Raw genomic sequence first — 23427 nt, forward strand, 5'->3', positions numbered from 1 at the left:
AAATAAAATAAATTAAATTTAAAAAAAAAAAGAAAAAAACAAAAACAAAACTTACTACAAAGCTACAGTAATCAAAACAGTGTGGAGCTGCCATAAAGACAAACATATAGACCAATGAAACAGAACAAAGCCCAGAAATAAACCCTCACATATATATGGTCCACAGATTTCAACAAGGGTCCCAAGACCATTCAACAGGAGAAAGGACAGTCTTTTCAACAAATGGTTTTGGAAAAACTGGGTATCCACGTGCAAAAAAATGAAGTTGGACCCTTACCTTACACCATATACAAATATCAGCTCAAAATGGATGAAAGATCTAAACGCAAGAGCTAATATTATAAAACTATTAGAAGAAAATGGGAAAAGCTTCATGACACTGAATTTACCAATGATTTCTTGGACATGACACCAAAAGCACAGGCAACAAAAGAAAAAGCAGATGAACTGAACTTAGTAAAAACTAAAAGCTTTTGTGCATGAAAGGACACTATAAATGCAGTGAAAAGGTAACCTACAGAACGGGAGAAAATATTTGGAAATCATGTGTCTGATGAAGGATTAATATGCAGAATAGATGAAGAACTACAAACCAGTAACAAATGAAAACAACCCAATTAAAAAATGGACATTTCCCCAAAGATATACAAATGGCAATAAGCACATGAAAAGATGCTTAACATCATTAATCATTGAGAAAATACAAATCAAAACTGTAAAATAACACTTAACACATATCAGAATGGCTATTATAAAGAAAACAGAAAAACAGGCAGAAAATAACAAATGTTGGTGAGGTGCAGAGAAATTGAAACTCTTATGTGTTGTTGGTGAGAATGTAAAATGGTACAGCCATCAATGCACAAGTACAATATGGCATTTCCTCAAAAAATTAAACACAGAATTACCATATGATCCAGCAATTCCACGTCTGGGGATATATCCAAACAAACTGAAAGCAGGGTCTCAAACAGGTACGTACATACCCATGTTCACAGCACCATTACTCACAAGAGCCTAATGGACACTTAGAAAGCAATCCAACTGTCTGTGGATGGATTAATGAATTTTTAAAATGTGGCATACACATACAATGAAATGTTATTCAGCCTTAAAAAAGATATTTTTGCCACATGCTACAACATGGATGAAACTTGAAGACATTATGCTAAGTAAAAAACGTCAATCACAAAAGGACAAGTATTGTATGATCCACTTACAGGAAGCAGAATGATATCTGGTGTTTGTAAGAGGATGGGGGATAAACGGTATAGGGAGTTAATGTTTAATACATACAGAGTTTCAATGTGTGAAGATAAAAGTTCTGGAGATGGGTGGTGGTGACAGTTGCACAACAATGTGAATGTATTTAGTGTCACTGAACTGCACATCTTAAAATGATTAAAATGACAAATTTTATGTATGTTGATTTTACCATAATGAAAAATAAATAGAAAAATAATTTTTTGCTTTTATATAAATGAATAGTTTAGAGTAATATATTTTTTTGTTTGATTAATTTTGGAATGAGAATTTTTTTTTAACACCAGTGGTAAAATAGTATTCTGATGAATTCTATCACACACACAAAAAATTTATGAAGACCTATGCCCCTAAATATATCATGTTATTGTTCAGATAAAATAGGAATATAAGTTTAAATCATTTGATCTAAAAAAAAATTTAACACGGAATTTTAAAAGGTAACTATATCTACTTAAACGTTTCAAAAAAAGTACCTTGGTGATGAGGAAAAAACTCTTTTTCAAGGCAAGTTTTTAAAGATAGAACTTCCTCACATTTACCTAGTGAAAATTAAGTATACAAGTATTAATGCTAAAGTATTATTTGTATTAGAATTTGAGAAAAAACAAATTGTGGTCTTTCCTAACAATCTAGTTCCTAATCCCCACCATGAAATGACTATGGGTCACTTCAAAGGATTACAAGCCTCTTAGGGATTAAAATGCAATACAGAAAAATAACATTTAAAAAATCGGGTTAACCAAAGTATTAATATCTAGGGGGAAAAGATCACTGTCTTTAAGTTGTTAACTCAACTCTTGAGAAGTTTTTCTCTCTGATTTCTTCTGGATCTTCCACACCTTTGCACACCACGCAACACTTATTCATTGACCCCAAAGATACTATTTAGGTCACAAGCCAAACTTACCCTTTACAAAGGCTTAACTAAGACCAGGCCTCTAATAAATCAGGGTAATGCTAATTATTTTATATAGATAAGAAAATATCTATGGAAAGTCTCTTTTCCTCTAAATCACTTTCAGTATGGTTCTCCTAAATGTTGCCTAAAGCATAGTAACCTACCAACAATTCACTCAAACCTACAGAGCTTATTTTCAGTGTTTAAGGAAACAGAAAGCCTATTATTTCTTTATGGTTAGATAAAGCTCTAGTGTGTGTGTTAATAATTAAAATGCTCCTATCACATCCCCTTTTTTATGGGGATGCAGTCTCTTATACTTAACGTGTTTGGTGTTTGCTAAACCTATTCATAATTTTTCTCTAAGACTCTCATAAAATGACACTTTTTCCACAATCATTTGTCTATTGTAACCTTTCCAAAATAATTTACCATTTCCTGTGATTGTTTCTGTCATTCTTCCAGATATAATTCTCCACTCATCTAATCTATAAGTAATGCTTTCGTAGCCCTATGAACTCAAAATTTAACCTTTGAAAATTCTGCTATATATTTTATACATTAAAGACATACTCAGGTCAAAATAAAAAGCCAGAACTTTCTATCAAAGCCCAAGGAATTTAAATCTTCTAGTCTATGGAAGCCTAAACCAACAAGAGACACAAACATAGGTTCAACAGTGTCTGAGGAACCAATCTCAGGACACCATCTGTTCAAAAATATTTTGGCCTCAGGACCCCTTTACACCTTTAAATTATTGAGGACCTCAAAGAGTTTTGTTTATGGGGGTTATTTATGTTGGTGCATTATTCAAAATTAAAAGTGAAAAATTGTTTATATACTTTCAATATTTCAAGCTTCACAGCTTCTTCACCAGGAGATTTCATCTCAAAAAACCACTTTCTCTGCTCACCCATAAATAGTAACTCATCTGTTAAAAAAGTTTTATCATGAGGTTACAGCAATTCAGCCACATCTTCAGGCTCCACATCTAATTCTCTTTCTCTTACTGTTTCCACCACATCTGCAGTTGTTTCTTCTACTGAAGTCTTGAACCCCTCAAAGTCATCCATGAGGGCTAGAACCAACTTCTTCCAAACCTCTATGTTGATATTTTGACCTCTTCCCCTGAATCATGAATGTTCTTAACGTCATCTAGAATGGTGAATCCTTTTCAGAAGGTTTTCAATTGACTTTGCTCACAGGCATCAGAGGAATCACTATCTATGGCACCTATAGCCTTACAAAATGTATTTCTTAAATAATAACACTTGAAAGTCAAAATTATTCCTTGAGCTGCAGATGGATGTTGTGTTAGCAAGTATGGAAACAACATGAATCTCACTGCATTGATACATTTCCCTCAGAGTGCTTGGGTGACTAGGTGCACTGTCAATGAGCAGTCATCTTGAATCTTTTCTTCTGAGGAACAGGTCTCAACAGTGGGCTTAAAATATTCAGTAAGCCATGTTTTAAACAGATGTGCTGTCATCCAGGCTTTGCTGTTCCGTTTATGGAGGACAGGCAGAGTAGAGAGCATAATTCTTAAGGGCCCCAGGATTTTCAGAATCCAAGCACTGGCTTCAACTTAGTCACCAGCTGCATTAGCCCCTAACAAGAGTCAGCCCATCCTTTGAGGCTCTGAAGCCAGGCACTGACGTCTCATCTCCAGCTATGAAGTCCTAGATGGCATCTTCTTCAACTGAATGCTGCTCACCTACATCAAAAATCTATTGTTTAGTGTAGCTTCCTTCATTACCTTAGCTAAATCTTCTAGATAATTTGTGGCAGCTTCTATGTGAGCACTCACTGCTTCTCCTTGCACTTTCATGTTATGGAGATGGCTTCTTGCCTTAAACCTCATGAACCAACCTCTGCTAAGCTTCAAACTTTTCTTTTGCAGCTTCCTCACCTCTCTCAGCCTTCACAGAACTGAAGAGAGTTAGGGCCTTGCTCTGGATTAGACTATGGTTTAAGGGAATGTGGTGGCTGGTTTGATCTTCCATCCAGACCACTAAAACTTTCTCTATGTCAAGAAGTACAAACTACTATAAATAAAATAAATAAGCTACAAGGATATACTGTACAACACAGGGACTATAATTTTTTATAATTACTGTAACATAGAGTATAACCTTTAAAAGTTGTACATCACTATGTTGATTGAAACTTATACTGTATATCAACTATACCTCAATTTAAAAAAAAAAACTTTCTCCATATGAGCAATAAGACTGCTTTGCTTTCTTATCATTCGCATGTTCAATGGAGTAGCACTTTTAATTTCCCTCAAGAACTTTTCCTTTGCATCCATTCACAACTTGGCTAATTGCTTCAAAGGGCCTAGCTTTCGGCCTATCTGGGCTGTTGACATGCCTTCCTCACTAAGCTTAATCATTTCTAGCTTTTGACTTAAAGTGAGAGTTGTGTGACTCTTCATTTCAAGAAGTACTTAGAGACCATTAGTAGTGCTATTTATTAATTGGTCTAATTTCAGTATTGTTGTGGCTCAGAGAATAAGGAGGCCAGAGGAGAGGGAGAGAGAGCAGTCAGAACACACACATTTATGGATTAAGTTCACCGTCTGATACAGACACGGTTCATGGCACCCCAAAACAGTTACAATAACATCAAAGATCACCGATGACAGATAACCATCACAAATAAAATAATGAAAAAGCTTGAAATATTGCAAGAATTACCAAAATGTGACTCAGAGACACAAAGTGAACAAATGCTGTTGGAAAAATAGCGCCAACAGACTTGCCTGACACAGGGTTGCCACAAACCTTCAAGGTGCAGGAAACGGAATATATGCGAAGCACAGTAAAGCAAAGAAAAGCACAATAAAACAAGGTCTTCCTGTACATACATACAGGTTTCTCTACACAGACATTCAGTTTTGCCCAGGGCCAAAAACGGGTATGTGTGCATGCGCACGCACACACAGACACACACACAGGCTCCATGTATTCATAGTTGCCAAACTCAACATTAACTACTAATGCTTTCTCCAAGCGGCTTGTTTAAAGCAGGGTTTCTCAACCTCTGCAATACTGACACTGTAGAGCAGGTGGTTCTTTGTTGGGGGTGGATGTCCTCTTGTTCACTGTACAATGTTTAGCACCACCCTTGGCCTCTATCCAATGGATGCCAGTAGTATCCTTTCCCTCCTCGCCAGTTATGACAATCAAAAATGTCTCCATGGGCTTCCCTGGTGGCGCAGTGGTTGAGAGTCCGCCTGCCGATGCAGGGGACACGGGTTCATGCCCCGGTCCGGGAAGATCCCACATGCCGCAGAGCGGCTGGGCCCGTGAGCCATGGCCGCTGAGCCTGCGCGTCCGGAGCCTGTGTTCTGCAACGGGAGAGGCCGCAACAGTGAGAGGCCCGCGTACCGCAAAAAAAAAAAAAAAAAAAAAAGTCCCCAGTCATTAGAGAAATCCCATCCCCCACCACTGAAAATCACTGTTTTGGAGAAGTCATCTAGGAAGCCTGACCTTGCCTTTTGTTGATGTTAAAAATGGGGGGTGGGGGGGTAATAAATTCCATTCTAGCTCTTTCTTCTCACCACTCCTAAATTTAATTATCTGATGGTGGAAAGCAACTGTCCATTCTGAGTCTTACCTGCAAGCAATACTTGGAAAACAATACTGAATTAAACTCTTCTTTCTAGGGAACTCAATCAGGTTTTCCCAATTTCAAGAGTGGAGAAAGCCTCTAATAATGATCTTTCAGTAAGGATATATCTTCTGTACCTTATGCACATTACTGCATGTCTGAGAAGGAAAATAGCCCAGTGGTTCTCAGCCTTGGAAGTGCATATCAAAATAACCTGAGATGCTTTTTTAAAAAAAAAGATAGGTATCAGGGTCCCATCTCAGATACACCTAATCAGAATTCTTTACTCATCCAGCAATTATCTGAATGTCCACTATATGCAAAGCATTACTGTAGGTGATGGGGATACAGCAGTAAACAACAGACATGGTCCCTGCCCTCTTAGAGTTCACATTCCAGTAGAGGGAGACAGACCATAAATATAGTCATATAAAGAGAATTATTTCAGATAGAACCACAGGGATATAAAACAGTGTAATGGAACCAATTTCCTGCATTCTCACCAATATCAGTAGATAGTATCAAAGTACAGAATGCGGTAGGTGAAAATGTTTCTTTTGCATTTCAGTATTCAGGAAGCCTATGATATAAACTACAGGCCTAAATTTCTTGTTACGTGTTTAGTACGGGGCAAAACTGTGGCCCTTACTCTTTGGGAAATTATAAGCTCAAGACTAAATAGGTAAATTCTCTCACAGCTTCAATTCTAACTTCTGTGAGTTCAATGAAAACACTACATCAAACTTTTGAAAATGGTTCAGTTTAATGATTTTATAAATGGGGGGGAAAGATCCTGCACTCCTAAACGCAAATGCAGACAATAACAGAGAATAGTCCAAAAAAAAGGTTGCCTCCTGCAGAAGTTATTCAAAGAAAAAAAAAATCCACTGACAAGCTGACAGTCACAAGGACTGTTCACAACAAAATCTGGCAAGACTGAGTGAGGGAGGGGACTTCTCTTCCTCTCATTTTATACTTCTGTGAAAAACTGGTACCAAAAACCTGGAATAAGTAAGTTTTCTGCTCTTCAATTTTTCCTAAGAAGCAAAAACAAACAAACAAAAAGAACAAAAAAACCCCAAAAAACAACAATCAAAAACCTCTTATATATCCTTTCTATGGTTAAAAAAAAGTCGTGAGTATGAAGAAAAGGGAACCCACTTACACTGTTGGTGGGAATGTAAACTGGTACAGCCACTATGGAGAACAGTATGGAGAGTCCTTACAAAACTAAAACTAGGGGCTTCCCTGGTGGCGCAGTGGTTGAGAGTCCGCCTGCCGATGCAGGTGACATGGGTTCGTGCCCTGGTCCGGGAAGATCCCACATGCCGCGGAGCGGCTGGGCCCGTGAGCCATGGCCGCTGAGCCTGTGCGTCCGGAGCCTGTGCTCCGCAACGGGAGAGGCCACAACAGTGAGAGGCCCGCGTACCGAAAAAAAAACAAAAAACAAAAAACTAAAACTAGTGTTGCCATATGATCCAGCAATCCTACTCCTGGGCATATATCTGGAGAAAACTATAATTCAAAAAGTTACATGCACCCCTATGTTCATAGCAGCACTATTTCCATTGACAGATGAATGGGTAAAGAAGGTGTGGAATATTAGCCATAAAAAAGAATGAAATAATGCCATTTGCATCAACATGGATGGACCAAGAGATTAACATACTAAGTGAAGTAAGTCAGAAAGAGAAAGACAAATGCCATATGACATCACTTATATGTAGAATCTAAAATATGACACAAATGCACTTATTTACGAAACAGACTCAGACATAGAAAACAAACTTATGGATGAGAACTATTACATATATAGAATAGATAAACAACAAGGACCTACTGTATAGCACAGGGAACTATATTCAATATCCTGTGATAAACCACAATGAAAAAGAATATGAAAAAAATGTATATATAGGTGTAACTGAATCACTCTCTGATATTAACACATTGTAAATCAACTGTACTTCAATAAAATAAAAAAAAAACAAACAAGAAAACAAACTTATGGTTACCAAAGAGGAAAGGAGGTGGGGGAGGGACAAATTAAGAGTTTGGGATTAACAGATACACACTACTATATATAAAATAGATAAACCACAAGGTCCTACTGTATAGCACAGGGAACTATACTCAATATCCTGTGATAAACCATAATGGAAAAGAATATATATATATATATCTTTGCTGTATACCAGAAACTAACACATTGTAAATCAACTATACTCCAAAAATAAAGTTTTGAGTATCATATAAAAGATCAAACACTTCTGTCATATCAAAACTACTAAAAGGTACCACTTACATATACCCAGCCTTTAAGAATCAGAAAAAATGGTCAGATGCCAAAAGATGTTTATCTAATGTTTCAATACACACTCCATTCCACACACACACACACACAGCAGCAACCTATTCATTCTGTAACAGTGGTTCTCAGATGGATGCTTCACGAACTTCACAGACTGCTCCCATGGTTCCCACTCCACAAACTGTAACTCTGTCACAAATTTGTAAATATTTTACGCCTGCAAGGAAGCAGCTACTTTTAGTAGCTACTAAAAGTCTCAAATTTAAAAGAACTGAAAAGACAAAGAATTTAAATAATCCCCAATCACAATGGAATTAAATTAGAAAAAACCCAAAAAATTTAGGAAATCCACAAATGTTTGGATATTAAACAAGACACTTCTAAAGAACACTTGGGTCAAGCACAAAATCACAAGGGAACTTTTTAGTTAGAATGTATTTTGAACTGACTGAAAACAAAACCAAAACATATCAAAATTTACAGAAAAGGAAATTTATAGCTGTACACACAGATATCAAGACCTCAAGTAAGCTTCCAGCTTAAGCGATCAGAAAAAAGCAAACTAAATCCAAAGTAAGCAGAAGGAAAGAAATTATGTTAGAGGAAAAAATCAATACCATAGAAAAGATAAAAATGGGGGAAAAAATCAATAAAACCAAAAGTTGGTTCTTTGAAAAGACCAATAAAACTGACAAACCTTTAGCTAGACTGAGGAAAAAAATAATGAAGACAAATTACTAAAATCAGGAATAAAAAGGGGTACATCACCACCAACCTTAGAGAAATTAAAAGGATTATGAGGGAATATTTTAACAAGTTTATGCCAACAAATTAGATATCTTAGATAAAATGAAAAAATTCCCTGAAAGACACAAATTACCAAAACTGACTCAAGAGGAAACAGAAAATCTGAAGAGATCTATAACAAGTGAAGAAACAGAACTACTAATTTAAAAGTTTATCACGAAGAAAAGGCCTGGCCCACACAGCTTCACTGGTGAATTCTACCAAACATTTAAAGAAGAAATACTACAAATCCTTCACAAACTCTTCTAGAAGAGAGCAGAGAACACTTCCCAGTTCATTCTATGAGACCAACATTACCCTCATACCAAAGAAATAGACATCACAAGAAGAGAGAGATAAAATATTAGCAAGCCAGGGCTTCCCTGGTGGCGCAGTGGTTGAGAGTCCGCCTGCCGATGCAGGGGACACGGGTTCGTGCCCTGGTCCCGGAAGATCCCACATGCCGCGAAGCGGCTGGGCCCGTGAGCCATGGCCGCTGCGCCTGCGCGTCCGGAGCCTGTACTCCGCAATGGGAAAGGCCACAACAGTGAGAGGCCTGCGTACCGAAAAATATACATATATATCAGCAAGGCAAATCCAGCAACACACAAAAGGGATTACATAGCTTGGCTCTTCTTAAAACATTAAACAGAAGTTTACCATACAATTCAGCAACTCATACGAATCTTCCCAAGAGAAATTAAAACACACATCTACACAAATTGAAGATTTGTGGCAACCCTGCATTGTCAAATGGTTCACGTTTTTAAGCAATAGAGTATTTTTAATTAAGGTATGTACATTGGTTTTTTTTTAAGACATAATGCTGCTGCACACTTAATACACTACAGTACAGTGTAAACAAAACTTTTACATGCACTGGGAAACCAAACAATTCACATGACTTGTCTTATTGCAATATTTGCTTTATTGCGGTGGTCTGGAACCAAACCTGCAATATCTCTGAGGTATACCTATAAATTAGTGGTTGCCTAAGGTTAAGAGAAAGGAGGGGAGGTTAGGAGTAATGGGAGTAACTGCTCATTGGCCCAGGGCTTCTTTTTGAGGTGATAAATATTCCAAAATTAGATTGTGGTTGATAGTTGCACAACCCTGAGTTTACTAAAAACAAAACAAAAAAAACATTGAATTATACATTATTTAATTTATACATTATTGAATTATTTTAATGTACAGGTTTTGTGAATTATATCTCAAAAAAGATGTTAAAAACAAATTCCAGCTCAGATTTAGTTTCTTTGCCCAAGGTCATACAGTAAGAAAGTGGAAGAGCTAAGTCCCAAGCCAAAGTATTTCAATACAGTAGTGGCTGCCATTTATCAAGTGCCAATTATGTGCCAGGGGTTTTACACACTCTCATTTAATTCAACAATTCAGCGAGCTAGACACAACTACCTCCCTTTTCTAGGCGAGGAAACACAAACTTAAGTGAAATAACTTGCCCAAGGTCACAAAGGGAATAAATAAATGAGCCAGAATTAAAAGTATATGTTCCAGCATTCCAGACATTCAATTAAGACTATCATAATTGTTTTCCATATCCATGAATGACATCTACTAATATTTACTTAACCTTTTCTTTAAGTCATTTGCTTCTTTTGCCCAGCAAAGCCACAGGAAAGAATGAAGGCATAACCTGAGAGGGTAATACTGGGGCTACAGACAAGAGTGGAAAAGGTAGAGGATAAGAATGTAAGACTGACATTAACAGCGCCAATGGGGGGAACTGTGGGTAAAGTGTCCACTGAGAGTCAAGGCTTGCTGAGAAGACGGCACAGCCTGAGAAGGGGTGGGAATGGAAAGGAATGAAAAATTCCAAGAGGCAGCAGACCAAGGTGAAGGGGAAGAGACTGAGGTGTGTTTAAGTTAGGAACTGAGGGTGGCAAAGGGTTTAAGAAAGGAGGCTGAGGTGGAAAAACAGATGAAAGCTGCAAGATGAGTAGGAATGGTTAATACGAAAGGGTACAATGAAGTGAGCTGGGAAACCCCCAAACAGGCCAGAGGAAAGTGAGACTGAAGCAGGACACCAGGCTACGGTCTTGAGTAGACTAGAAGCAAGGAAATGTGGGTCAACACCTGGAAGTCCAAGTAGACAGGTCACCCCGTAAAATCTCAAGAAACACACCAGTAGGAAAAGCTGTCCCACACTTCAGAAAACACTACCCTAGCCAATACTGCTCCAATCAGGAGCTCAAGACTTCTCAAGAGGTCAGTCTGTGGCCAAATTGAATTTAACCAACTAGGTGAAGTAGGTTCCAACACAGCAAAGCTCAGCTTCATTGTGGGTGAAAAGACGGGACAACCAATGATGAAAAAAGTTATGGTCAGACAAAAGGAATTCCAAGTTCAAAACTGTGGCTCCAAGACTTTGAGGAAACTAGAAAGTGAACAGGTAAGGAGTTCTTTTGACTATAATAGAATCTGGAGTCATAGGTAGGTAGAACATTGTTAGTAAGGAAAGAAAACACACACAGGTTGATTAGCAACATTTTAAAAGCAATAATTCAATAGCCAAAACACTGAAGGTTCTAAACCAGTAATACGTCAGAACATACAAAATAATCCATGTATTGCTGATCATTTGTAATAGTTATGCAATCAAGTCAGTACATCTAAATTTATGTGAAAATGATATATAGAAATTCAGCTTTATGATAAAAGATTAAAAATAAGTTGTTTTATTAAGAGGCTATTTAAAATAATTCACAGTTTCTTTAAAATAGCAAGGTGGATTAACCATTATTTAACATATACACAATCTTCCAAAACATTTCTATAATACACCTGCATCGTCTTTTCATTTAGAACTCCAGACTAGTTTCTAAGTTGGGAAATACTCCCACCACGTTCCCTCTGTTGTCCCCGCTACAGTATCAAATGAGAATGTCTGCAAGGTTACAGCCCCCAGCCCTCCTCTACTGAAGTCTCTCGATTCCAGAACTCTCTATGTGAATCATTCAACTAACAGACATGCTGGTTTCTAACTACCTGCCTATACCTTGGATTAGGCTACTTACTGGCTCTGTGTGACTAATACTACACCTGCTCTTCCGATCTGTTCAGCTGGCTTCAACTGCACTGCCCACCCTTCATGCTGCAGTTTGCTTTTACATCCCTTAAAAGCCAGCTGTTGTTAACTCTGAAGTCCAACTAACTCCATTTCTCCAGGATGTGAATGTCACTTGCCTTGCTGTTTATAAAGTTCTCCCAGGGACACCATTTTCACTCTTGGCATAACCCAATCTGGCACTCTTGGAACTATACACCGCCTAGCATATAAGCTTTCAAAAAGTGGGGGAAACCTCTCACCGTTCAGAGAACTATCCAACATAGATGCCTTTTGTTTACCCATCTACATACACATCCACACCAAACACATACATAAAATCTTTCAAAGTCCTGTTTGAATTATCTGATTTTATCCTAATTAATTTACACCAATAAAAATACAATACTAAAGATAGCTAAGTAGGTCCTTTCTGACTTTCATCATTTTTAATCCGGGAGCTCCCTCAAAAGGAAAAGAGGGGACTTCCCTGGTGGCTCAGGGGTTAAGAATCCGCCTGCCAATGCAGGGGACACGGGTTCGAGCCCTGGTCCAGGAAGATCCCACATGCCGTGGAGCAGCTAAGCCCGTGCGCCCTAACTACTGAGCCTGCGCTCTAGAGCCCTTAAGCCACAACTACTGGAGCCCACGTGCCGCAACTACTGAAGCCCGTGCACCTAGAGCCTGTGCTCCGCAACAAGAGAAGCCACTGCAATGAGAAGTCCGCACACTGCAACAAAGAGTAGCCCCCGCTCACCACAACTAGAGAAAGCCAGCACATAAGCCACAAAGACCCAATGCAGCCAAAAATAAATAATTTATTTTTTAAAAAAATGTAGTGTTCAACTGTAATAACTTGCATTCTAGGCTTCCAGAACAAGCATTTGTGTCAGAAGCAACTGCTTCCTAATTTCCCTTTTTAAATATCTTGTCCTGTGCTGCATGGTTTAATATTACCTGTGACCTTAAATCCGCAAGAGTAGAAAAGACATAACCTTTAACCTTATAATAAATCAAAGATGAAACCATCACCAATTAAGAATCTGAACTTAAATTTACTGCGCATAAGTGAACTTTAGCTGTGGGAGTAGTAATTCTATCTAGACTTTGTTTTGTATGACAACCAGTATACACGAAGAATCCTGGCAACTTTTCTTAAAATCAGTATCACATAAGGAAGGTAGATGAATCCCTCAATAGTATAACGAAGAACTGGGGCTAGGGACCGGAGTAGAAATCAAACCTAAAGTACTTGGGAACTTTAATCATCGTGTACAATACACTGTAACACTTTAAAACATTATTGGTTTAAATAACTGGAGATTTCATTTAATTTTCGTTTTAAATTATAAGTATTACTCAGTGATTGGCTTGATGTGAACTGTCCACAGGATACATAATCCAGAACAAAAAGGCTTAATCCTAAACTATTTCCGCCAGGCACAGAACATTTCCCAGGGGCATCTCAGTCTAGCCCAGGTATATGAATTTTACATTAGACTAGAAAAACGAAAAGGAAATAAAATGCCGAAAAACCTAATACAACCCATACCTAACTACTTGGATTATCTGCTTTTTTTTCACTACCATAATCAATGTTCAATTGCATTTTAATGTGTGATTGACCCTAGTGGGACTATGCAACAAAAAAGATTATCAATTGTTATATGAATATAAGACATAATTGTACACATAAGTGAGTCATTATTACAGCTATAACGATCCTTTAAAGATGTACTCATTTCCATTCAAACTTTGGCTTAGTAATTAATATACTCAGTTTATACTAAATTAAAAGGTTTTACATATGTTCTGAATTACAGCAGTAGCCACCTAACCAGTCTTGGGTGTCCCTATTTGTCTTTTATAATCTACTCTTCTAAAACCTGTAATGTAGCGGTTATTTAACTTTGGGGTGTCATGGGCCCCTCAGAAGATCTAATAAAACTATGAACCCTCTTGAGAAAAGTACATTTATGCACATTCCCCCTGAAGCTCTTCATAGCCTAGCTTAGACTTCCCATCACCTACCGATCCGTCCAAACTTCTTAACCTTGTATTCCAAGTACTTCATAATGTAGTCACTGTTAATTCAACTAATCTACCTCCAGTCCTTTCCAACTACACCCACCAATCGGGTCTATCTCCTAACTATCCCAACAGAAATATACCATCCTCTTTTTCTGGCTTGCCTTCTGGGTTCCCTCTTGTTGCTTTCCTGCCCAAATGTTTGCTCTCAACAAAGCCTTTCTGTGGACCTAAAATACCTCCCTTGCCATGAGGGTTTCCCTCTGCCTACAATCAGATCATCTGATCCTTTCTGAATTCAGAATCATGTTATCTCCATCTCTTACGGAGCACTCCATGTTCTTCACTGTATTATACAAAGCATTCAAAAAAAAAAGTCAAGAAACATAGAACACACTTATTTCTGAATTATATAGTAGTTACATTTCCAAAGAATATGCTCCATGTTTTTCCTCAACTTCTATAAACCTTTTCATGTGAAGTATCTCAGACGCTGTGCATTTATTTATGCATGTCTTCGCTCATTTTCTAGCCAGTAAGATTCTTAGGAGCAGAGATGGTAGCTACTCTACCCTGTGTCCCCCACAATCTCCAACACAAAGCAAGGAGACACTCGATATGGAATACTTGAACATATGGGCATCAGTGTTTTGGGGGCATTTCATACATTCTGTATCCCCAATTATAAGATTTTTCAAGGATCATCTAGTTTTTTCTCCTACTGAAAAGTCAAATAATGCTCTACCCTTAGTGAATGCTTGACAAGTGAGAACTTACTATCTGAAACAGTGATTTATTCTCATCCATACAATATCTACTCATTGATATGCCAACTTTGCTCAAAAAAAAAAAAAAAACAAAAAAACATGGGCTTCCCTGGTGGCGCAGTGGTTGAGAGTCCGCCTGCCGATGCAAGGGACACAGGTTCGTGCCCCGGTCTGGGAAGATCCCACATGCTGCAGAGCAGCTGGGCCCGTGAGCCATGGCCGCTGAGCCTGTGCATCCGGAGCCTGTGCTCCGCAACAGGAAAGGCCACAGCAGTGAGAGGCCCGCGTATCGCAAGAATTCTTACCTAATGACCATTAACCCAGGAGGGAACACAAAGATGGCTCCTACACAAAAATAATCCAAATGTGAAAACTATTATCCTTTTTAGTACTACTGCAAACAAAGTTTAACTTGAGTTATAAAACCAACTCGGAAAACAGAAAAAAACAACATCCAGACTTTACATATGCACACTACCAGAGGCAATAAAACAGCACAAAAGTATAGAAACTTTTTTTAGAAAGTCTTAAACATGATATAAAAGTTTCTAATTGATTCACGCTAAAAGTATTATGCCAAGTGAAACAAGTCAGACATAAAAGGTCATATTGTATGATTTCATTTATATGAAATATAACAGGCAAATTCATAGAAATAGAAAGTAGATTAGTGACTGCCAGGAGGTAGGAGGAGGGGAGAACAAGGAGTGACTGCTAATGGCTTTTTTAAAGACTTTTTCTTTTTCTTTTTTAATTTATTCTTGGCTGCATCGGGTCTTCATTGCTGCACGCGGGCTTCTCATTGCGGTGGCTTCTCTTGTTGCGGAGCGTGGGCTCTAGAGCACAGGCTCAGTAGTTGTGGCACACGGGCTTAATTCCTCTAGGGCATGTGGGATCTTCCCAGACCAGGGCTTGAACCCAGGTCCCCTGCATTGACAGGTGGATTCTTAACCACTGCGCCACCAGGGAAGTCCGGCTAATGGCTTTTTGGAGTGATGAAAATGTTCTGGAATTAGACAGTGGTAATGGTTGTACAATTTTGTGAATATACTAAAAACTACTGAACATTTTAAAAGGGTGAATTTCATGGTATGCAAATTATATCTCAATTTTTTTTAAGTTTATGACCATTTTGGCTATTTTATCTCAGAGAAAACTGTTTTTTAATAGGAATCTAATTTTATAACAGTTTGTTTCCTCAAGCTGATCTAAACTAGTGGTTATAAACTGGTCCCCTTTTTTAAAACCACGGCTTTGAATTTTTCTCAATGTTATCTACCAACTTGCCAACACTTATAAATAGAAATTTTTCATAAGAATCTGTATTTCTGGCTTCCTACAAAAAACTGGAGTTCTAAAAATACTAGGCACACCTGCACAGAAACAATGGCCTGGAGCGAACAGCAGCTAACATACCTGCTATTTGCCATGATCCCCATCACTCCCTATTGTGTCCTAGATACTGAAGCCATGTATCAGCCGCCATTTAACTCCCCAGTTGTGAGTTTGTTACCCCTGAACCAAACAAAGACCATCTACCTTTCTTTTTAGGGTATACTATGAATCACTGCTGATAAAATGTAAGCCTGTAATTGGTCTGAGGGTACAAATTTCCAGCTATAAAATGAGTAGATCTGGGGATCTAATGTACAGCATGGTAACTATAATTAACAATGCTCTATTATATATACATAATTGAAAGCTGCTAAGAGAAGTAGATCTTAAATGTTATCTCCACACACATACACACACACACGAATGGTAATTACATGAAGGGATGGAAGTGTTAACTAACTTACTGTGGTAAGCATTTCACAATATATACATGTATAAAATCAAAGCTGTACACCTTAAACTTACATATGTTATATATCAATAATATCTCAATAAAGCCGGAAAATAAATTTTAAATGTAACCATGTATGATTACATTTTTAGTAACTGCAAAGAGAAAAAACCTGACAGTGACACCTGTTGAATAAAACCCTGCAACTGTTACAGATTCGTGCTGTTATAAACACTTTTTTGTGGGGGAAAAAATCCAGGGATGTTTCCTAAAAACAGGAAACAAATTCTTTTCATTTCATTTACAATTGAAAGTTATTTTCACCTAGTAATAGAAAATAGCACAGTAGTAACTTCTTACCCCCATATTGGTGTTGGCACAAAATGAGGGAAAGCTGTCTTACTCATTGTCATTGATTGGATATGAAAACGAACTGCTTTATTTACTCACTGATTTTATGTTTAAACCACCTAGAACCCCCTGATGCTTATATGCACAAAGAAAAACAACCCCTACCCACGTTTAGCTTCTATGTAATAGACTGTATTTACAAAGATGGAAAAAAGCAAAATACAGGGTGTACATGGAAATAACATAGAAAAGCAGATTCTACTACCTCCTAGTTCAAGTGTAAATGAGGACTGAGCTAAATGCTATGTCAACTACCTTTCAGCTTTAAAATTCTGTGTACTTAAACAGATCTCCTCCTTTCCTCCAAATAAAATAATTCGTCTAGCTGAACCGCCTGTCCTGTAGATGGGAAAGGTTAAAATAGTATTTGCATTCCATTTCATTTGTACCATCGCTTTTAACAGCTAATAAAATATCAACACATAAGATGACTTCTAAAAGCAGCTATTCCCTTCCTGAGCCAATTACTTAGTAGTTTATTAGAGGTAAACCCCAAGGTTCTTCCCCCCGCCCCCCGGCCCCAGCCATGCCACTTCATTAACTTGCCCAAATACCTTCAAGTTTACAGGTGACATTTTACATATCATCTTTACCACCAAGTATTAATAGATATTATATAAAACTGGAGTAGCATCACAATTGTTTCACAACTGCAATTCCTAAATACACAAATGCAAAGGTGCAATTGGATTTTATGTCCAACTGAAAATACAATCCTGTTTCTGTTTAAATCTGATGGTGAATAAAATGAGATGCTCTCCCAAAAGTTCACCAAATTTCTAACACACATAATCCAAACAACTTTCTTCAAAAGCGTAAGACGAGAAACAAAACAAAAATTGTTACCTCAACTATAAGTTATGGAACCACAAGGTGCCATTAGATTGGTAAAGATTAGTGGAGACCCTGGATCTTGAGTTACACACCATTAAGAGTACAACGTGAGTTAACTGTACAGGAATTGGTTTATGCTTTACCTCTTATTCTTTAATAGTGTTGCCCCACAGAACTTTCTGATGATACAGATGCTCCACACCTGTATTGTCCAATACCATAATCAAGAGCCACGTGGGGCTATGGAGCACCTGAAACGTGGCTAGCAGGAATGAAGAACTGAATTTATTTTATTTAAAATTAAAGTTAATTTAGGGACTTCCCTGGTGGTGCAGTGGTTAAGAATCCGCCTGCCAATGCAGGGGACACGGGTTCGAGCCCTGGTCCGGGAAGATCCCACATGCCAAGGAGCAACTCAGCCCGTGCACAACTACTGAGCCTGCGCTCTAGAGCCCGAGAGCCACAACTACTGAAGCCCGCGCACCTAGAGCCCGTGCTCCACAACAAAAAAAAGCCACTGCAATGAGAAGCTCGTGCACTGCAATGAAGAGCTGCCCCCGCTCGCTGCAACTAGAGAAAGCCGGCACACAGCAACAAAGACTCAACGCAGCCAAAAATAAATAAATAAATAAATAATAAAATTAAAGTTAATTTAAGTTGCCACATGTGGCTAGTGGCTATCATACTGGACAATGCAGTTCCACAATTTGAAATACAAAGTATAAGCTTGACTAAACACTAGGGTTTTTCAAAGTATCATGTCCTGATGATGTTAACACCAACTAAAAACTTTCTGATACCAAATGATACACAAGTTCAGCCATCAGCCTAAACAGAAAAGTCACTTATTAAATGACACTACTTAGATTCAGAATTTAAGGTACAATATTCACTAAGACAACATTGAAAAATATCTCTCAAGTTTTTCCCTCACTGTTTTTCAAAAGGGGAACTCACTTTCGGAATAGTTTCCCAATACATGCAATTACCTTCCCTTCAAATCTGTTCACTATCTTCTGTTCAGAAAAACAAATGGCAAAGATAAATTCTCAGCACTAAGGAGTCTACTGCGATTCGGTATATTTCACACGTTAATTTCCGTTTTCCTTCAAGGAGAGATTCAGATGTTTGGAAACCTCTGCATCGCCTGAAAGCCTTGTTACATCGTTCCACGTTTTCAGGTGTACAAGTAATTCTGATACAGTTGCGATTTCGTTCCTAGACACGAAATATTTCCTCAATCCAAGAGTCATGACAGTTTACCGCACTTCAGGTATTCTTGTATCAGCTCTTCCTGAGTCAAGAAAAGTAACCAAGATGGTGCACAAGATGTCAGAAGAAAACAAGTGTGGGAACTTGCACGTTGAATAACTACTCCCTGAGCAAAATCTCCTTTGACCCAGAGAGTCGGCCTCGAACTACCCGGCGACTCCAACAAGCCAGCAAGGTCGTGACCCTCGGTCACGGCCGCCGGCAGCGCCCCGCCTGGCTGCGGGAAGCCACCTGTTAGGCCCCGGCCTCACCTGGAGAGGAGGCGCGGACCCGGACGCGGGCGCCCGGCACTAGCGCGGACCCGCCCCTCCGCCGGCGGCGGCCGGAGGCGGCACGTGGGCTCCCCCGGCCGGGCTGCGCTGACAGGCGGGCCGCCGCGACCCCCGAGGTGTCCCCGCCTCCCTCGCACCGCCCCGCCGAGCGAGCGCCCAGCGGCCCACACCGCCGGCCCCCCCTTCCTCCCGCCTTCCCTCCCACCCCCGGGCCTGCCGCCCCTCGCCTACCTGGTCGCGGAGTTTGAGGAACGCCATGGCGGTCGGCGCCGCCCGGCCACCGCTCCCGCCCCAGAAGCTTCGCCTGCGCCCGGAGGCGGCGGGTCGGCGGCAGTGAGCTAAGGAGTCCGCGGGCAGGGGGCGGCACCGCCTCCCCGCCGCCCTCCGCAGCCGAGAGGTGAGGAACCGGAGGATCCCACCTCCTCTTCGAGGACTCCCCGCCCTCCTCCTTCCTTTCTTCCTTTTTCCCTCCGCTGTCTCCGCAGCCGCTGCCGCCTCACGCCCCCTTCTCGAGACAGCCGGGCAGCCCCCGCGGCCGCCCCGCTCCAGCCCGCGGCAGCCGCGGCATCCAAACTCCACTCCACAATATTACCACCACCGCCCGCCGCGATTGGCGGCCGCGCGGGGGAGAGGCCAGAGTAAGACGAGCGCCCATTGGCCACGCCGCCTCTCTCGCTCGGGCCCCGCCTCCCGGATGGGCAAGGGCGGGGGAGGAAGCGGTGAGGGTGGGCGCGGAGCCGGGCGCACTGGGCGGGGGCGAGCGAGGGAGCGGAGCCGGGGGAGGGGCAGCCAGGTGCCCAGGGCGCGCGCCCTGGGCTAGGTGGGAGGAGCCCGGGCTTGAGGTGCGGGTCCCGGGAAGTGGGGGGTAACTGCCTGGGGCTCGCACGTGGAGGGAGCGTGCAGAACGCTCCCCAAAGCCGGAGGAGACTGCAGGGGCTGGGTGAGGGGTGAGGGGCCGGAAAGGGGGTGAGAGGTGGGCACCTGGGGGCTGCTGCCGTCCTGGGAGCGGCGAGGGGAGGGTGGCGAACAGGACTTGCACGTGGAGGGGGAGTGAGGATTCGCCCCTGGGCTTCCGCAGGATGCAAGAGCCAAGGGAGTGGGGTGAGAGATGGTCACCGGGAAGCGGCTGTCCTCCCGGGGGTTGGGGGGCGGGCAGGAGGGCAGGGCCGGAGGGAGGGGGAGGGGAGCGTGAACTGGCGGAGTCTGGCACGTTGTCTAAGGAGAAAGAGCGCCCCTTTTCTCTCTGGCACGCGCCCCTCCGGACCTGGGGAGGTTAGAGGGGACGTCTGGGGGGGCCGCCCTCCCGCGGGCAGCAACCGTGGGGGAGGGGGCCGATGCTGGCATTCTGAGCAGAAAGGCAGCACCTTCGCAGCCAAACTGGTGTGGACGCCTAAGCCTTTCTCTACCCGCGGTTCCAAACCGAAGCAAGGCTGTGGTTCTCTCCCCAAATCCTCCTGCCTGGCTTGCATTTTCCCCCTTTCTTCATTTGCATCTGAAGGGTTTTGCCTCCCACTCGAGAGAAATCAATTTAAAAAAAAAAAAGATGTGTTGGATTGCCAATAAATAGAATCCTTGGATGGAGGAGGAGAGGAATGACTCCCCTGCTACACACGCCCCCACGCCACCCCACAGCTCTGAAACGGCTTTTCTTTCTTAGGCAACAACACACTGTTGCCATTCCAGGCTTGTGTGGGAGAAGACTGCTGTGCGCCTGTGTCTGTCCGCCCGGGCGACTCCAGCCCTTGGTTAATAAAAGGTACAGATGGTTAGAACACGAATGTGTGACGTCAGGCTTGGTTTTAAAAAGTTCCCTGTTCCCTACATCAATTGTGTCTCTTGGGACAGACTTTATTTAGAGGATCGATTTGGGTCTAATGGCAGTCGGGAGAAAAGGGGACCTATGCCAGGGCTGTCAGTGTCTTATAGTGCTGCACTTATAACAAAAAACTTCTTTTAGCCCCATAAAAAATGAAAATATCAGAATGCAACATGAAAAACACTGCTGACTAATAGCATGATCCTTCCAATATTCTTCGGCATACCAAAGACTTGATTCTATAGAAACAATTATCTAAAATGACATTCCTCATCATAAATTATATTTTCAAATTAAAATGGAGGGATCCTCACAACTGTGAGGGAACACTCATGATGAAGCCAGACTGTTCTTGCTTTGCATCCTCAGTACCTCTCTCCCCTTTACTTCATCAACTCCTGCACATAAAATAGGAATACTGTTTCCCACCCTGCCTCTCCTATCAGTTCAGTGAGGGTGAAGGAGTTAATACTGTGAAAACACTTGAGTTTTCCGCAACAGAGATGTTGTGATAATATTGCTAGAGTACTTTTTGATCACAAGTCACCTTTGTAAACAATTACCCATGTGCTATGTCCAATACAGAGTTCTTAGTCCAGGAGTGTAAGAATTTACCCTCATTCATGCACAAGCCTATTAAGCACTGTGGATGTCTAGCCAGGAATTAATACATCCCCCTCTTCCCCCAGCCCACCCCCAAAAACCTCTCCTCTGAGTTAAAAGTTCTAGAATTTAAAAGCATAACAGAAACTTGATTAGGAAGAAGAGGAAGATTCACTTTGGGGAAAACAAGTGCATTTGAGAGTATGCGTAAATTGTGGACCAAGTATGCATTTTAATAGGTTTTAGGATTGAGCTAATGAAAGTTTTCAGGGCTCTTCTGAGATTTTCTAATTCACATTAATTAATGAAAGTATTTTACAAGGCACCATCCCTGACAACTTGCACATAGAAGGTTCCAAGCTCCCAATAGATAATGCTTAATATCCAGCTTGGTTCTCACCCTCCTCCACCCTGAACACCATTTAATTTGCATCAGACGCGCAGGCTCAGTGGCCATGGCTCACGGGCCCAGCCGCTCCGCAGTATGTGGGATCTTCCCGGACCTGGGCACGAACCCGCGTCACCTGCATCGGCAGGCGGACTCTCAACCACTGCGCCACCAGGGAAGCCCAATTTGCATCTTAATTTCACTATCTGTAAAATCTAAGCATAACATTATCTGGCCTACTCATCTCACGCAATCAAATAAGATAATGGTATGAAAGGCTGTGGGAACTCTGCAGAACCATTCAAATTTAATGTTATTATTACAGCAACTACATTTCCATAGCTGGAGAGAGGGTGACAATCATTCTGAAAAATAGGAATAAGAAATCTATGTCATTGAGCAATAAAATGAAATAAGATTCATATCCAAATTCTGATACTATTTTTTAAATCTTTATTATAAGGTTATTCTGGCATATATATATATATAATATTTAAATATTAAAGGAATCTGTAGTATTGAAAAGTCCCATGTCATCAAAGCTGATGATGTCAGGAACTTGAATGGTATTAGTAATCTCTCTGTCCCACCCTTATCACCCCACCCTTTTCTAAAGGTCACTTTTATTCTCCCTTACTGCAGTCAGCAGCTCAACTCACATCTTAAGTACTGTGCAGTCATGAAGGAAATCTCAAATTTTAAAAGTCTCAAGGAATGACTAATCAGGCTAGACTCATGTGCCCATGCCTCAGCCAATCACTACAACCAAAGAAGCAAGGTCTGAGAATTGATGACAGCTTCCATTGAGAATTCATGTTTAAAACAGTGGGAGGAAAGATGTCATGTAGATGTGACCACCAGGGTAATTGCTGTGAGCTAGGCAGCCACACCCAAGTTTACTTACTGTACTACAACCACAGTGGGCATTTGCCAGCGCCTTACATGCTTTACATCATTTAAGTTTTTCAGTAACCTTTTTAGGTTAGGAAACTGCGGTCCAAAGAAGGGGTGTGCCCATTGTTACCCAGCTAATCAATGACAGGGCCTGGATGCATGAGGACCTGGAAAGCCAAAAGAATAGCTTATGTGATAGGAAGTAGACAACTATTGATGGCTTTTGAGCCAGATAATCCTTATATTATAAAATGGATTTTATCATGAGCCTGAAATACATGGAAAATGCATATCATAAACTGCCAAAGCAGCAAAGATATGTTCAGAGACCTAGAGCATAGAATTGGAAAACCTCATATACATATAAAAGAGTTTCTGGAGGAAATAGAGTATGAAGGAGAAGCAATCTC

At 40.8% G+C, this 23427-nt stretch overlaps 1 protein-coding gene across 4 annotated transcripts in view; it reads right to left on the minus strand.

Annotated features, from left to right (window-relative positions):
• The window catches only part of ANKRD28 (ankyrin repeat domain 28), a 186778-nt gene extending 166876 nt beyond the window's left edge, over nt 1-19902 (minus strand). For all 4 annotated transcript variants that reach the window (XM_060298628.1, XM_030876381.2, XM_060298625.1 and 1 more), the window contains exon 1: nt 19548-19902. Coding sequence is in view for 2 of the 4 variants with exons in the window: in XM_030876381.2 (XP_030732241.1) it covers nt 19548-19574 (27 nt within the window). In the remaining 2 variants the exon portion in view is untranslated. The remainder of the gene's footprint in view (nt 1-19547) is intronic.
• Between the last annotated feature and the right edge of the window lie 3525 nt (nt 19903-23427).

Source organism: Globicephala melas, chromosome 4 (genome assembly GCF_963455315.2).
Source record: "Globicephala melas chromosome 4, mGloMel1.2, whole genome shotgun sequence".
NCBI classification, from domain to species: Eukaryota; Metazoa; Chordata; class Mammalia; order Artiodactyla; family Delphinidae; genus Globicephala; species Globicephala melas.